Consider the following 14,443-nt stretch of genomic DNA (forward strand, 5'->3'; position numbering starts at 1 on the left):
ATACTGGGGGTTGGGGGGAGGGAGGGAGCTCAGCAAAACCACCTAACAGCTCTCACTTTTCATGGCATTCTGGTTTGACTCCGGATCTAAGAGGAATCTTTCTCCTTCTGAGAACCTGCAGAGGACACACTCACTGTGACACGTCCCCTGCTCTGACAGAGAGGCTGCCCAACTAACATACCTGCAGAACCCCAAAAGTGCACTGGTATCCCATCCGGACAAGGCAGCGCAGGGTGAGCTTTAACACCATTGAGCGCTTGAAGGAGACAAAGTTCCTCACATTCTCAAGCAGGAAGAACCTCGGCCTGTAGTAGTCACAGTAGCTGGAGAACAAGAAGGGTCATAGGGGTTCAGTTGTGGGCTCTTTTCCCCTCTCCAACAGCAGACAGGTTTCCTCAGCAACACTAGGATATGGGGGCAAGTCCCAGCCCAACCACCTCACCCACTCTCCCAGTACAGCCTCAGGTCTTACAAGGGTTCCGGCCACTTAGGGACAGAACATTCACCCATTCCATGCATACTTATTCATAAAGTGAACACACTGCAGTAAGGAGTAACAATAAAAACATTTTATGGTGCTCCGGGGCGTTCAAAGCGCTTCAAGCATACCTTACACACATACCTTACCTAAGGCGGTTTGATAAGATTCCTGTATTGGAGGGCCATTGGATGAGAGTGGCTTGCCTTAGCAAATCCATAGCAGAAATGAAATTCAAACTGGGACCTTCCCAGTTCAAAGCAGAGTCTCACCACTATGTCACATTGGCTTAACGGGAGTGTACTCTGCTTCTCCCTTGATCAGAGCACAGATGAGGGATCCTAAAATGAAAGTATTGCGCAGCTTCTCTCGGCCTCCCACAAATCTACCTGTGATCTCAAATTCCCAAGCCACCTTTCATTTGTTCTTGAGGAAAGCTTCCCCTTACACAAGGTGTACAGTGGGTGCATTTCAAAGTTCAGGCTGTAATTGTGCAAATTTGAACAAACTGCATAATTTCTCTTCATTTTAATGGAAACAATAATTCAGGTTTTTATAGTTATGTGAAGGGGGAAGGAGCTATGTAGGGCACTGAAGCCATCCAGTCACTGGAAATGCTGGTAACAGGAGCAAGGAACCTGTGGCCCTCCCCTCCAGGTGTTGCTGGACTACACCTCCCATCATCCCTGACCACAGGCCATGCTGACTGGGGTTGTTGGGAGTGGGAGTCCAACACCATGGGAGGGGGCACAGGGTCTCCACCCACACTACCTGCTTTGGTTTCATTTACACTTGCAAGGCCTAGAAATGTGCCTCCTCACCTTCACCTCCAGCTTAAAAAAAAAGAATACACAGAGATTTTCCAGGAAAGCTGAACTCTGTAGTCACTGTCACGGTCCATGTTCTATCCTCCTGTGGAACTACAACACATACACAACCCTGATTCAGCTTTTTAGAATGGTCTACACTGACTGGCGGGATGCGGGTGGCACTGTGGGTTAAACCACAGAGCCTAGGACTTGCCGATCAGAAGGTCGGCGGTTCGAATCCCCATGACGGGGTGAGCTCCCGTTGTTCAGTCCCTGCTACTGCCAACCTAGCAGTTCGAAAGCACGTCAAAGTGCAAGTAGATAAATAGGTACCACTCCAGCAGGAAGGTAAACGGTGTTTCCATGCGCTGCTCTGGTTCGCCAGAAGCGGCTTAGTCATGCTGGCCACATGACCCGGAAGCTGTACGCTGGCTCCCTTGGCCAATAAAGCAAGATGAGCGCCGCAACCCCCGAGTCGGCCACGACTGGACCTAATGGTCAGGGGTCCCTTTACCTTTACCCTGACTGGCAATGGCTCCCTAGGGTTTCAGATTGGGTGGGGGGACATTCCCAGTCTACCTGGAGGCATTGGGGACTGAACCTACAATCTTCTGCATTTGAAGCATGTGCTCTACTGCTGAGTAATGGTTTCCCCCTAGAACTTATATTGCTGATTAAGCCACTGTCAACCTGAGGAAGGAGACCACCAGAGAGTTCTTGAACTTTGAATAGGTGCGCGAATTGAAGCGGTTCATCCCACTGAAGCCTTGGCAAGGTGGTCCACCGCACAGCATCTCCACGTCTCCCTTTTGTGGCAGCTTCTGACCCAAGGAGTTGGTCTTCTCCCCAGACATGACCAGCTTGAGCAGGACATTGCAGTCCTCCGTGAACACTGTGGTGCCAGGATTGTTCAGGCGGAAGGCCTGTGCTGCTGGTTCCCACATCTCGATGGCCCACAGAGTCTCTGAGACTTCTGCCATTGGGAAAAGAAACCAAAAGAGGAAAAAGAGCTTTACACTGCACGCCTCACTTCCAAAGCCGGGTGGCAGGGTACAAAATCCACCCCCCTCCCGGCAAACAAAACTGAATCTACCACTGGCTCCATCATCTTGGCTGCTAATCCTGCACTTCCTAGCCTTCCAATGGCTTTTTTAAATGGCCTTGCCTGCTTGGTGGAACCCTTCTGACAAGCCTCCACAGCCAGAGAAGACATCCAGGCTGCGCAACTTTGATGGCTTAATCTCAGCAGTTTCAATTTCACTCTGCTCTGTTGCTCCTGAAGATTTCCCTTTGCTTTTACCTGTGTCAAAATCAGAACAAAACTGGGGTGAGAGGGTGTTCAAAATTGGGTCATAGCAAGACAGCTACACAGCTGGCACTCTGATCCCACAGGGTGCAGGACAGGACTTGGACTTTTAAGGCCCCCTTAAGAGCAGTTTCAGAAAGTGATACACTGCAATGCAAGGGAGATTTTCAAGAAGTATAAGAGGCTTTTGAAGGCCAGCTGCTGGCTTTCCATAGGGAGCTAGGACACTGTACCTTCACCTCCCTCCCCACCATGCAAAAGGCGGGGGGGGGGGAGCCTCTCGTGGTTTTCCTTTATTTTATTCATGCATGCAAATGTACTGAGAGGAGGAATGAAGAGGCAGAGTTTGGGCAGCAGAACAAAAGGGAATGGGCGCCCTACTTTAAGCTACCAGGGGAGGGATGCTATCTTTTAAAAATGACCCCTGCTGCAGTGAATGCTGCAGGGAAGAAAGGTTCAAGCCCACTCTCTGATCTATTAATTTGCTACTTGCAGGAAGCTTTTCATGCAGGGGAGCATCAAAAAGAAGATCCCTCCCTGCATTCTGAAGTGCAACAGCCCATTCTACAACCCAGAAACTCTGCCTCCTCATTCCTCCCATTACATTTGCATGCGTATCCAGCTTCCCTGGATAACTTACACACATTTGAGCAGCCCATCTAGTTCAGCATCGTCTTCTCAGTGGCCAACCAGATGCCTCTGGGTAGCCCACAATGAAAGCCTCTATTGCCCATTCGCTGGGTGGACATGGGGCTTTCCCACATGATCAGATATGGGCCTCCAACTACATTTCCCTTTTAGGGTGTTATTATCCCTCGGAGACAGTAGTGCTATTTCTTAGACAAGCTGCTGGAATATTTGGCAACTGGTGGGAGGGAGAGCGGGAGCCTACTGTGAGTGGCTCCCCCATCCTTCAGAAAACCCCGCTATAGATTAGGCTTTCGTGCAGTTATGCAAAATGAGTAAGGAACGGGGTGTCCTGTGTGTTCATTTAACAATACATTAAAAGAACACAGTAAACTGCCTTCAGCCACTGGGACTGGAAATAACTCTCCAGAGTTACTACCACTGGTGTCTGCAAAACTAGGACTGAAATATATAGCGCTAGAGTCGTCCCAGATGCTTGAGGACAGAGCAGCTCCCCTCAGCAGTCAAGGGGGGGGGGTTGGTTCCATGCCCTGCAAAGCTCTTTGTGCCTCCACATGGATTAGCACAATCATGCAAGCCATCAGTTATGAGAAATGGATGAAATTCAATGCTAGTCCTACTCCAAGTACACCTAACAAAATTAACAAACATAACTAAGTTAGGTTCATTAATTTAAATGAGTCTACTCAGAGTAGGACTTGGTTGAACTCCACCCAACGTTGTAGTGTCTGATATGAGTTACTAAAATCATTTTTCTGTCTGCAGAATTACTGGATTAATTCGGAATTTTGATTCTCTCCCCTTATCCCCAGCCTGCCTCCCTGCAGGGCAGCATTTACACAGCCTTCCTTTCTACTTCCAAAGGTCTGAGGGAAGAATTCAGCACTCTTCAGCCTTCCACGTGGAACAATCCCCTGCTCTCCTCCCCTGCAGGCTGTTTTTGAGGTTATCCTGACCCCCCAAAAGGGGAAGGGGGAGGTCTTTGCACAGCCTGCCACTGGCAGGACTAATTAGTCGAATCCCGCCCTGAGAGTGGGCTGGGCTCAAACACCAGCCTGACGGAGGCAGTTATGTACTGATTAAGCACCCACCTTTCCCTTTCCCTTTCCCTTTCCCTTTATTTCCAGAGCTACGGGCATGATATGGTGGGTCTTCAAAGCTTTTCGTTTTTGCATTATATGCCTAGAAAACAAAAACATAAATAAAAATTAACTTAACACTAAACATTTTGGCCTTCAAGCTAGCCCAGACCAAGCACAAAACTTTTCTGAAAGTTCCTTGGGCTCCCAAGTACATAGCTGGGACACATGGACAGAGTGGAAAATCAATACTTTAGCCCCAAGGCTCCAGCCCACCATAAAACAGCTGCCTCAGGTAGTGGATTCTGGATGCCAGGCAGCAGCCCCGCCTGACCCAAGGGGCGCCTCCTACTAAGTGCTTCTCCTGCCCATGGGGCTTACACGGGGGAAACGTGCCAGTGAATTGGTCTTCATGTTCATTAGTGCATGTTTGGGGTGGGGATGGATTTTGCATCTCTGACCCCAAAATGCCGTGAGCCACTAAGGGCTTTAGCAGCCTTTGGCTACCAGCTGGCATGTAGAGAATGCATCAATGCCTGCACAAGTCAAACTCTGCCATGGGAAAGGTCACCTCTAGGAAGTAGAAGCGATCAGAGCCACTGGCAGAATAGTCCTGGATGTTTTCTGTCAAATCTTCCCCATACACCACCGTGCAGCGGCCCTGCACATCTCTGAACTCGACGGTAGCCTCTTCATCGCTCCAGTATAGTAAATTGATGTCTGCATGGTAGCTGGCTTTCACGGACTTATGGGTGTTCTCTGGCCTGGAAAAACAGCAGCACAGAGAAGCATTTTCTTCTGGGAAGAGAGCAGGCCCAAACAACAAAACATGCAACATGAAATAAATGATGCTTCCTCAGCCATGTCGCTTTCAGAGGTTTTTTCCCATTGCCCTGGTATTTGAAGGCAGTCTTACCTGCCTTCAGTTCTGCCATCCACATTTTGTCTGGGTGGTGATCTGGTCACTTCACTCCTCTGTCCCAAGTGCATGGAACCCGTGGCCCTTCAGATGCTCTTAGGACTACAACTTCCACAATCCTACCTGGCCACTGGCCATGCCGATGGGGCTGAGACTGAAGGGAGTTGGGCATTCCCTGCACTGCCTTTTCTTCCATTATTTGTTGTCCGCCCCATAAAATAAATAGAAACACTGAACACACTGGATATTGGGTTACAAACACTTGTACTATTAAGCTCTCAAATATTGAATATTGGTGTTTTTCATTTTAATGTGCTCAGTAAGGAGCCAAGCTAGAAATGATGGAGCAGCCACATCTGACCAATCATGTATCTGTCTTCTGCATGAATAAAGCAGGGGAGGCAGAAGAGTATTTTTCTTGATCAATGGTTTCAAGAAGCTAAACAGGCCCACAAGCCCAGCTCCAATACTAGGAATGAGTCAGGCTGAGAGAAAGGTTGTTGCACTTCTAACTGTGCTTTGAAAACATGTTTATTCTGGAAGGCCTGCAATGACTCATTTTTGCATATGCAGATTTGATCTTAGGCAGTTTCGGATTTTACTGTATTGACTTTATAGTAATATCTGTAAGCGGCCATATGAGATATTTACTTTTGAGAATGGGGTAGCAGACACTCCACCCACATGCTGCTTTTTACATGAACAAAATGTACCTGTTCACATCCTAGCCTAGTGTAGGCCTAACCTTTGCCATTTCAGATGTTTCTCAATGTTGGCTCAGCTACTTTATCTTAGAAGGCACTTTAGAACTATGTATTTTACTTGCTGCTGCTGTTTTTAAAAAAATAATTTTTATTAAAGATTTTCATGAACTACAAAACAGCTGCACTTAAGAGTTCAAAAATAAAGGTTTTACTTAAATTGGCTAGCACTGGTCTCTTCCACCCTTCCACCTTCAGTTCAAACACTTTGCAGAAATACATTTCGGTGTTTTCTCCTCTGGTGTGCCAGCCAGTCATTTTTCTAAGTTGAGGATTTCTCCCTCAGTCCCATGCTGCCCATGTACATCTTCCTTAGTCACCATTTTGTTACCAGGATGCAGGGACTTCCCACAGGGCACCTGCCTCCTGTCATCTATCAACACCATCACCATAACCAATCGCCCTGTAAAAAATCCTCAAGCCTTCTTCCAACCATTTGTTCTCTCAAAACTTCCTTTATGAGGTCTGCTCCCTACGTCTCATGTCTCGTGTGTTAGAAGACCTGGGTTCAAATCTTCACTCTACCATGAAGCTCACTGGGTGACCCTGAACCAGTCACTCACTCTCAGCTTCATCTACCTCACAGGGTTTTGTGACGATAACCATGTATGCCCCCTTGAGCTCCTTGGAGGAAAGGTGGGCTGTAGAAGGAAGGAAGGAAGGAAGGAAGGAAGGACCCCTCTTTATAACTGTAAGCTGCCCACTGTTTGCTAGTCCTCAATAAAGACTACTCTACACTCCACTATGTGGGGCACATACATCCTAACCCCTCTGACCTGCTATACAGTGGAGGAGGAGGAGGGAGCCTAAGTAGAAGAGACACAAAGTGTGTCCACGTTATTGACGCAAACAGAGGATTCCGCCCCCCCCCCCAACAGCAGCTTCAATGAGCAGGAATTTTCATCAAGACCACAATAAGGGGGAAAGAGCTAAGCTGCTCCTCCCTGCCTGCTGCAATCCTCATTCAGCAGCTGATCTTAGCATTTTTTAAAATAACACGTTAAAATACAAAGATGCATTTGGTTGTGGCCATTTGGTCCTGAATCCAAACATTGCTCCTTCTCCTGAACAGCAAGTTACCAGGATCATATATCTTTGTTTTGCTTTGCGGGGTTACCTCATGGGCAATCCTGAATGCAAGGTCTTTGCACCCAGGAAGACACAAAGTTTCCCATTTAGGGATATGCATATGGAAGATGCCTTCTGTATCCCCAATTCACAAACGAAGTTTATTTTTCCATCTTGCTGGTAAAGCCATCCTGGTTGCTGTTTACCTGTAAAGCTTGTATACACGCAGCTTGATTTCTGCTTCGTTGGGCCTGCCGTTGCTGCGAATATTGCAGTAGATTGCCTTGATTCGGCCGATGCGATACGGCTCAGGTGCATCCTGGTTGCTGCCTTTGATGTATTCAGAATACTTGCGGTAATGCTCAGGATGCAGTTCCTCGTCTACAGCCTCCTTCTTCTGCCGCTTGATAGGGCTGGCAAGCCTCAGGCTGGGGAGAGGGGAGAAAATGGGAATGAAATAAAAACCAGGGCAATCAATGAGCGACACAAAGTCAAAGTTTCTGCAAATAGGAGGAGAGTGACTTCAAACTGGTATAAGTGTGGGCAGACAAATGGGCACAAAATTTTGTGGCCTGCACAATAATTATCGTTGATTGGTTTGCAAGGCTGTGCTGAGGACTCTTGACCGATCAATAATATTTAGAAGGCTGCCCTGAAGATCTGCAATGTAATTGCATTTCTTTCTTAATTCTTTAACTCCCACAACTGTATCCCACGAGTTTCCTTCCCTTTTAGTGACCCTTTTCTTCTACTGTTGATGTTTAAATGACGTTTTAAGATGTGATATTCTGAAAAATAAACATTTTTAAATGCGTTGGGCTGGTATGAATCAATTTGGATTTTTGATTCCTGCATTATCAACAAAGGAGCCAGCCCTATACAAACAATCCCTTCTCTTGCTCCACCCAGAAGCCAGTTCAAAGACCAACCTGAACAGGAAGGCATCTGGAAGGAGGAAGACTCCATCTCCCACCCGATACTGCACTCCATTTTTCACTGCCATGCTGTAGAACATCTTCCCTTCCAACTCCTCCTGGGGCTCCAAGACTTTGGGGATTTCCTTCTGCCTCACCTCGTCCAAACTTGCGCAGCTCATGCAGAACCTGGGAGAAAAGCAGATGGATACTTGGATTAGACTGAGTGGCGTGGGGTGGACACCAACGAACCCTCACCTTCTAGCGCTAGATTAATGGGACAACGGAAACAGTTTGGAGCATCCAAACCAATGCCATAAAGTTCTATCGCACCGGCTACACATCCATGCCTTCTACCCCACTTTCAATATTTTCCAGCTACACCTCCCCTGCCAAAGCCTTCTAGTCTGGTGCACTAACTTGTATTTGTTGTCTTCAGGAGGCAGAGTCTTTGGCGGAGTCTCAAACCTGGCATACTCTTGATCATACCACATTTGGTAGAAATATGTTCTGCCATCATCTTCCACCATTTTGATTTCTGTATCAAGCCCTCCCTATGGGAAGAAGATTTTGGAAGTTGAGGGGTGGGGAGGAGAGAGATGAAAGCAAGCAGATTATCTAAGCAGAACAAGAGTGGCCATTATGATTTGAGCATGTGCACATGCACCCAAACACACGCAGAAGCCACAGAAGCCCAAGTTCAGTTTGTCTGAGGAATTCTTGGCTGCAGGATGTTCTGAATGGCAACACATGGACCAGATACAAAAAGAAAATGTGCTGCAATAGTTATGGTGGGGGAGAGATGAGAGTCATGCCCAAGGTGTCCCTATGAAGCTGGAAGTAAAAATAAAATAAGAAATGCCACAACAGATGCTGGCAGAAGCGGAAAGAAAAATGTTTGGGGGTGGGACAACCTATGCTTCAAGACCACCTTGCAAGGAGACTGCACATAAAGTCACAGCTCCTACTGGAATTATCAGGTGACTTAATCCTTCCAGTGTCTTAGAAAAAGCTGGTGCTTTGCCTGGCCCAGACCCCTGACATGGGGCCCCCAGGCAGCCCTCCTGCAGCCAGCAGCCTAATCTGACTAGGGTGGGAACCTCTTTACAACCTTACCCTATATATGCCCACTCTACTACTTTATCTGCAGAACTGGCACTTTTACAAATGCCACAGGATGTTCATTTGGCACTTGCAGGAAACTGATGTTTCCGCAGGGAAGAATCTATGCCCTTGAACTCCCTGCCCTTTGACATTAGGCAGCCACTTGGGCTGCATTCTTTTTGGCACCGGCTAAAGCCTTTTGTGTTTAGTTAGACAAGCCTGTGAAGATATGCAAATGTGACATTTTAGCATGTGGTTTTCTTTTAAAATGCTTATTTTGTACTTGCTGATATTACTTATATCTTGTAATTTTCTTTTGGCTAGTTTGTATTTAAGTCTGATTCTTACTGATACAGTGGTACCTCAGGTTAAGTACTTAATTCGTTCCGGAGGTCCATTCTTAACCTGAAACTATTCTTAACCTGAAGACCACTTTAGCTAATGGGGCCTCCTGCTGCTGCCGCGCCGCCGGAGCACGATTTCTGTTCTCACCCTGAAGGAAAGTTCTTAACCTGAGGTAATATTTCTGGGTTAGCGGAGTCTGTAACCTGAAGTGTATATAAACTGAAGCGTATGTAACCTTAGGTACATACCACTGTAATTTGAATGTATGTTTTATTTTATATACACTGCTTAGGGACTGTTTTAGAATTAAGAATTATACCAATTCCACTAAATATAAAGTGTGTGTATGTGTGTGCGTATACACACATACACCCCCCACCCCTTACAGTTACCTAACTTCTTCCTATGTTACTCCTCATGAGCAGGCAAAGGCAGCTCTGGCATGGTGCTGTGACCAACCTAAGTAGCTGCCATGGGCCGCTGCAGTGCTGCCTCCCAAAAGCTGGAGCCAGGCGTAAGATAAGAACAAGACATAGTGGAGAAGTGTGAGCATATTAGCCTGGCCCCTCATCTCCAGAGGGAGACAGTGGTGCCACCCTTCCATCTAAGCTGCCAGAGCAGTGGAATTCCTCAACATACCTCTAGGGACCAGTTCTCTGAGGGAGCCTTGTATAGGACATTGACTTTGCCGTGAATGTAAGTCAGCTGCATGTCTTCGCACTCGTCCACCAAGAAAAGTTCCAGCGGATCAGAGGTTGCTCCCAGAACGGTGTCAGTGCCACGGCAAAACCAGTGGGCATGGAACATCGGCCCAGTGCTGGCGTCTTCCCACATGGCAGTGACTCTGGGAGAAGGAACAAAGATGAGCTTCAAACTGGAAACCAAGGCAAAGACATCAAACCCCCCCCCCTTCTCGAAAAAAGATGTTTTGTCTGAAGCGCTCCCAGAAAAGGTGGCCTAGCTGAGAATGCATCAAAAAACATGTGGGGAGGCAAGAGGACTTTACCTATAGCTCTGTGCAAGTCAAAGGGTTAGGAAGGCTCCAAAGAAAATCAGCAATCCTTATGAACTCTGTAAGTAGGCCAGTGGACCCCTTTATACTGAAGACTGGGGGTGGGGGGAGAACTAAGGCTGGGAGAGAGCAGACTGCATAGGGCCACTTCAAAAGTTTACAGCTGAGGCTGTCTTTCAACCTAGGGCTTCCTACTTCACAGCTCAGCCCCCTAACCAGGACATTGCAACAGCTTACAAAAGAAGCCTATACTGAACAGGGGAGACCACCTTCTAGAAAGCAGCAGTGGGCTCAGAATAATTCATACCAGTAAATCCCCCTTCCATGGCTTCTCTCTTTCTAACATGCTTGGTAATAAAATACATACATATTGTATACAGCCTAATAAGCAACTTGCCACTATCCCTAAATACAATTTCTGGGTAGCCTTTGTCCAAGTTACACGACAGGACAGAAGGTTGAGTCCAAGCCCAGCCCCTACACCACCAACATGACAGCACACCTTGCCAAGTAAAGAGGTTTTGTGGGGTCATCCGGGCTGACAGAGACACAGTCACCAATTTGCAGGGCCTCTGAATCAATGCACACCTTCTGGTAGAAATCCTTTTTGCCGTCAATCTGCAGACAGAAAGAGGGTGGTGTCAATGAGACGGCAAGACGAGAAAAGCACCAGTGCTGGGGTCTTGAAGACTACATAAGCACACTGACACCCACCTTGCTTGCTGTCATCACATCTCAGCGCTCCCTCTGCCTTGGCAGAAGGGATTAGAGCAGTGGTTCCCAATCAGCTAATTACTGAGGACCCCCTATTTTTCAAGCCATGGACCCCCTACTTCTGAATATTTTGATAACTCTATGGAAATTAACTCTGCAAAGCAATTTTTTGAACAAAATGTGGGGTACTCCCTAAAAAGCAAAGGATTTTCAGTATACAAAACCAGACTAGGGCTGAGCAATATCTGGCTTTCAACATCATGATATATCAGCAGCTAAACATCATGATATTCTGATATATCAAGATGTCTGTGTCGGGAATCAAGCCTTTATCAGGAGAAACTGGCAACTCTCCCAGGCACCCGGCTTGGTCTCCTGTTGACCTCCCTGTCTGCTTTCCTGGCAAGATCCAGGCAGAGGTCACGATAGGCGATCCTTCTCAGCATGAGAAGAACACCCCCCCTCTTTTTCCTGCCCCCCCCGGCAGGGGAAAGAGATAGACAGAAACGTATTTACATGCCTTTATTTCTGTCTTTGCAGCGTTACAAAAAACATGACTGCTCTCTTCAAACTCCAGCAGTCGAGAGAGACAAACACTTCCTGTCCAGCTCATATTACACTCTGAGCTAATTCCGGTGCCCTCTGCACTGTGAATTGACTGTCCCTCTGTTTCCCACGGAACAGTCCCAACATTCCATCATGTGATGTTTTCAAGCTACCAGCAGCTCGCAGCTGCATTGCTTCAATATCGTAACAGTCTGAAATTGGAGATGAGGCGTGGGGATCAGATGGGTGAGGGAAGGAGAGGAAGTGGAGTCCCCTCCACCACATGGTTTGGGTGGGAGGGGGTGGTGGTGGATCAAACCCCACTGTGGCTGCTGCTGCTTTCCTGCTGAGAAAAGCTGCTCTGCCTGAGTGCCAGGGGAAGGTAGTGCCACGGTGCCTTGGAGTGAGGGTGACCAGCTGCCCTGTTCTCCGTCAGCGTGAAGAGAAGGCAGCACCCTGCAATCAGCTGCCCTGTTTTCCCTCAGTGTGAGCAAAGGCAGCTCAGATCAGCAGCGTTATCAGCTGAGATCATTGTGCAATTGGTGGTGCCTTGAAATTGGCTGCCCTGCTCTCCCTTGTACAAGGAGCAATATATTACTGTGTATTGCTGGGTCAAAATCATCACGGTGTGATTTCGAAACTGATTTTGGCCAATATATTGAAAAATCGCACAGCGCTAAAACTGAACATAAAATTTGTGATATTACCATGCAAAAATGACAAAAAATTAGTTGGGGGCAGGCAAGGGATGGGGCCACGGACCTGCTGGGTGCATTCCATAGACCCCCAGGGGTCCCTGGACCCCTAATTGGTAACCACTGGATTAGAGGATGTTGCCTGGCCACAACTGCACCAGGAACCAAAGCATCTGGCTGGCAGTGTGTAGAACTGCTGCCTTCTTTAGGTCTCTGCATAGCTTGGATTTAATTTCTTTTCATTTTCTGCTAAGCATGTCTCAAACTTTCATGGTTGCAAAAAAGAAATTGTTTCAGCTTCCTTTAATTAGTTTGTGCTTTAATGTTTTTGGTTTCTGAACTGTCTAGAGAATGATTGTTATGGGTGGGTTGGTTGGTTGGAGACCGTGATGAGATATGCTAGGCATTTTCCAATATTTAAAGGATCTCTAAAGCATGTGACATTCATCACATCGAAGATGGAGCAAGCTTGTTTTCTCCTGCTGTGTAAGGTAGGACTTGAACCAATGGCTTCAAATTACAAGAAAGAAACTCTGGCTAAATATCAGGAAGGAAGAACTTTCTGACAGTAAGAGCTGTTTGACTGTGGAACGGACTCTCCTTCCTTGGAGGTTTTTAAGCAGAGGTTGACTGGCATCTGCATTGCAGGGGTTGGAGTAGATGATCCCTGGGATCCCTCCCAACTCTCTAATTTTATGATTCTATTTAAAAAATGTAGTAAGTATTTTTTAAAAAAGACAAAAGATGTGTCTAAACCACAAATGATAGGGCACTCAGGAATATCAGGCCCATAATGTGGACACCTACTGACTGGGCATCTAGCAATGTACCACAACATTGTTTTACACCAGGGTTAGCCAATGTGGGGCACAAGGAGAAGGGGACGACAGAGGATGAGATGCCTGGACAGTGTTATAGAAGCGAGCAACATGAATTTGACGAAACTCCGGGAGTGCCTGGCGTGCTCTGGTCCATGGGGTCACAAAGAGTCTGACACGACTAAATGACTAAACGACAACAGCAGCCAACATGGTACCCTCCAGCTGTTGCGGGTGTCCATCACCCTTTAGCCCCAGCTAGCATGGCTTATTGTCAGGGATAATGGAAGATTTAGTCCTGCAACATTTGGAGTGCAACCTGCTGGGTATCCCCAAATGACACAGTGAAGTGCAATACACAACAAGAATGCAAAGGTTGAACTCAAGGGATCTCTGCATCCCCGCCCCCCAAACTTGGATGTGAGACACCAAGCTAATCCCTTTTCCAACTGCTTGAACTGCCTTTTCCTGTGCAGGCGTTATACCTTGACAGGCTCTCCAACCCAGGAAATTCGGCTCTTGCTTTGCTTCTTCTTCCTTCCTTGCAGCATTTTTTTGGGCGAGGGCACTTCAGGGATGTTATCATCCACTTCCTCATCTTCATCAGCTTCTTTTACGGCCAGATTGGGACATCTAAAACCATTTTTTAAAAAAATACAATGTGCAGCTGAGAAATGGAGGCCTAATTTGGCACAGACATGCACACACACTCCCTTCCCAGCAAACCCCTCAATTCGGCAATGTGTTCATTTTGCAAGCAGATTTCTCAACTGAGATATTATACCAACAGTACAAACATGTTTTGTTTTACATAATCCTGGCTAATTTAGTTTGCCTGAATCATCTCATTTCTACAGTGCTTTACAATACTTTGACACTGAGCAGCATTAAATCCAGCCCTTATTGCTGAAGAGAAGAGTTTGAAGATGGGACTAACAATGCAATTGCTCAGAGACAGAAAGCAAGGCAATTAATCTTGGGCCCGGTCTTATTCAATATCTTTATCAACGACTTGGATGATGGACTCAAGGGCATCCTGATCAAATTTGCAGATGACACCAAACTGGGAGGGGTGGCTAACACCCCAGAGGACAGGATCACACTTCAAAACGACCTTGACAGATTAGAGAACTGGGCAAAAACAAACAAGGTGAACTTTAACAGGGAGAAATGTAAAGTATTGCACTTGGGCAAAAAAAATGAGAGGCACAAATACAAGATGGGTGA

At 46.9% G+C, this 14,443-nt stretch overlaps 1 protein-coding gene across 1 annotated transcript in view; it reads right to left on the minus strand.

Moving 5' to 3' along the window:
* The window catches only part of DNMT1 (DNA methyltransferase 1), a 56,272-nt gene that overhangs the window by 7,145 nt on the left and 34,684 nt on the right, over nucleotides 1-14,443 (minus strand). The window contains exons 17-27 of the mRNA XM_083482432.1: nucleotides 13,702-13,849; nucleotides 10,946-11,061; nucleotides 10,071-10,275; nucleotides 8,403-8,536; nucleotides 7,998-8,171; nucleotides 7,275-7,496; nucleotides 4,892-5,084; nucleotides 4,333-4,423; nucleotides 2,453-2,587; nucleotides 1,978-2,260; nucleotides 182-323 (exon numbers count right to left, since the gene is read on the minus strand). Coding sequence (XP_083338558.1) covers nucleotides 182-323; nucleotides 1,978-2,260; nucleotides 2,453-2,587; nucleotides 4,333-4,423; nucleotides 4,892-5,084; nucleotides 7,275-7,496; nucleotides 7,998-8,171; nucleotides 8,403-8,536; nucleotides 10,071-10,275; nucleotides 10,946-11,061; nucleotides 13,702-13,849 — 1,843 coding nt within the window. The remainder of the gene's footprint in view (nucleotides 1-181; nucleotides 324-1,977; nucleotides 2,261-2,452; nucleotides 2,588-4,332; nucleotides 4,424-4,891; nucleotides 5,085-7,274; nucleotides 7,497-7,997; nucleotides 8,172-8,402; nucleotides 8,537-10,070; nucleotides 10,276-10,945; nucleotides 11,062-13,701; nucleotides 13,850-14,443) is intronic.

Source organism: Podarcis liolepis (genome assembly GCF_965112155.1).
Source record: "Podarcis liolepis genome assembly, chromosome: 17".
In the NCBI taxonomy this organism is placed as follows: Eukaryota; Metazoa; Chordata; class Lepidosauria; order Squamata; family Lacertidae; genus Podarcis; species Podarcis liolepis.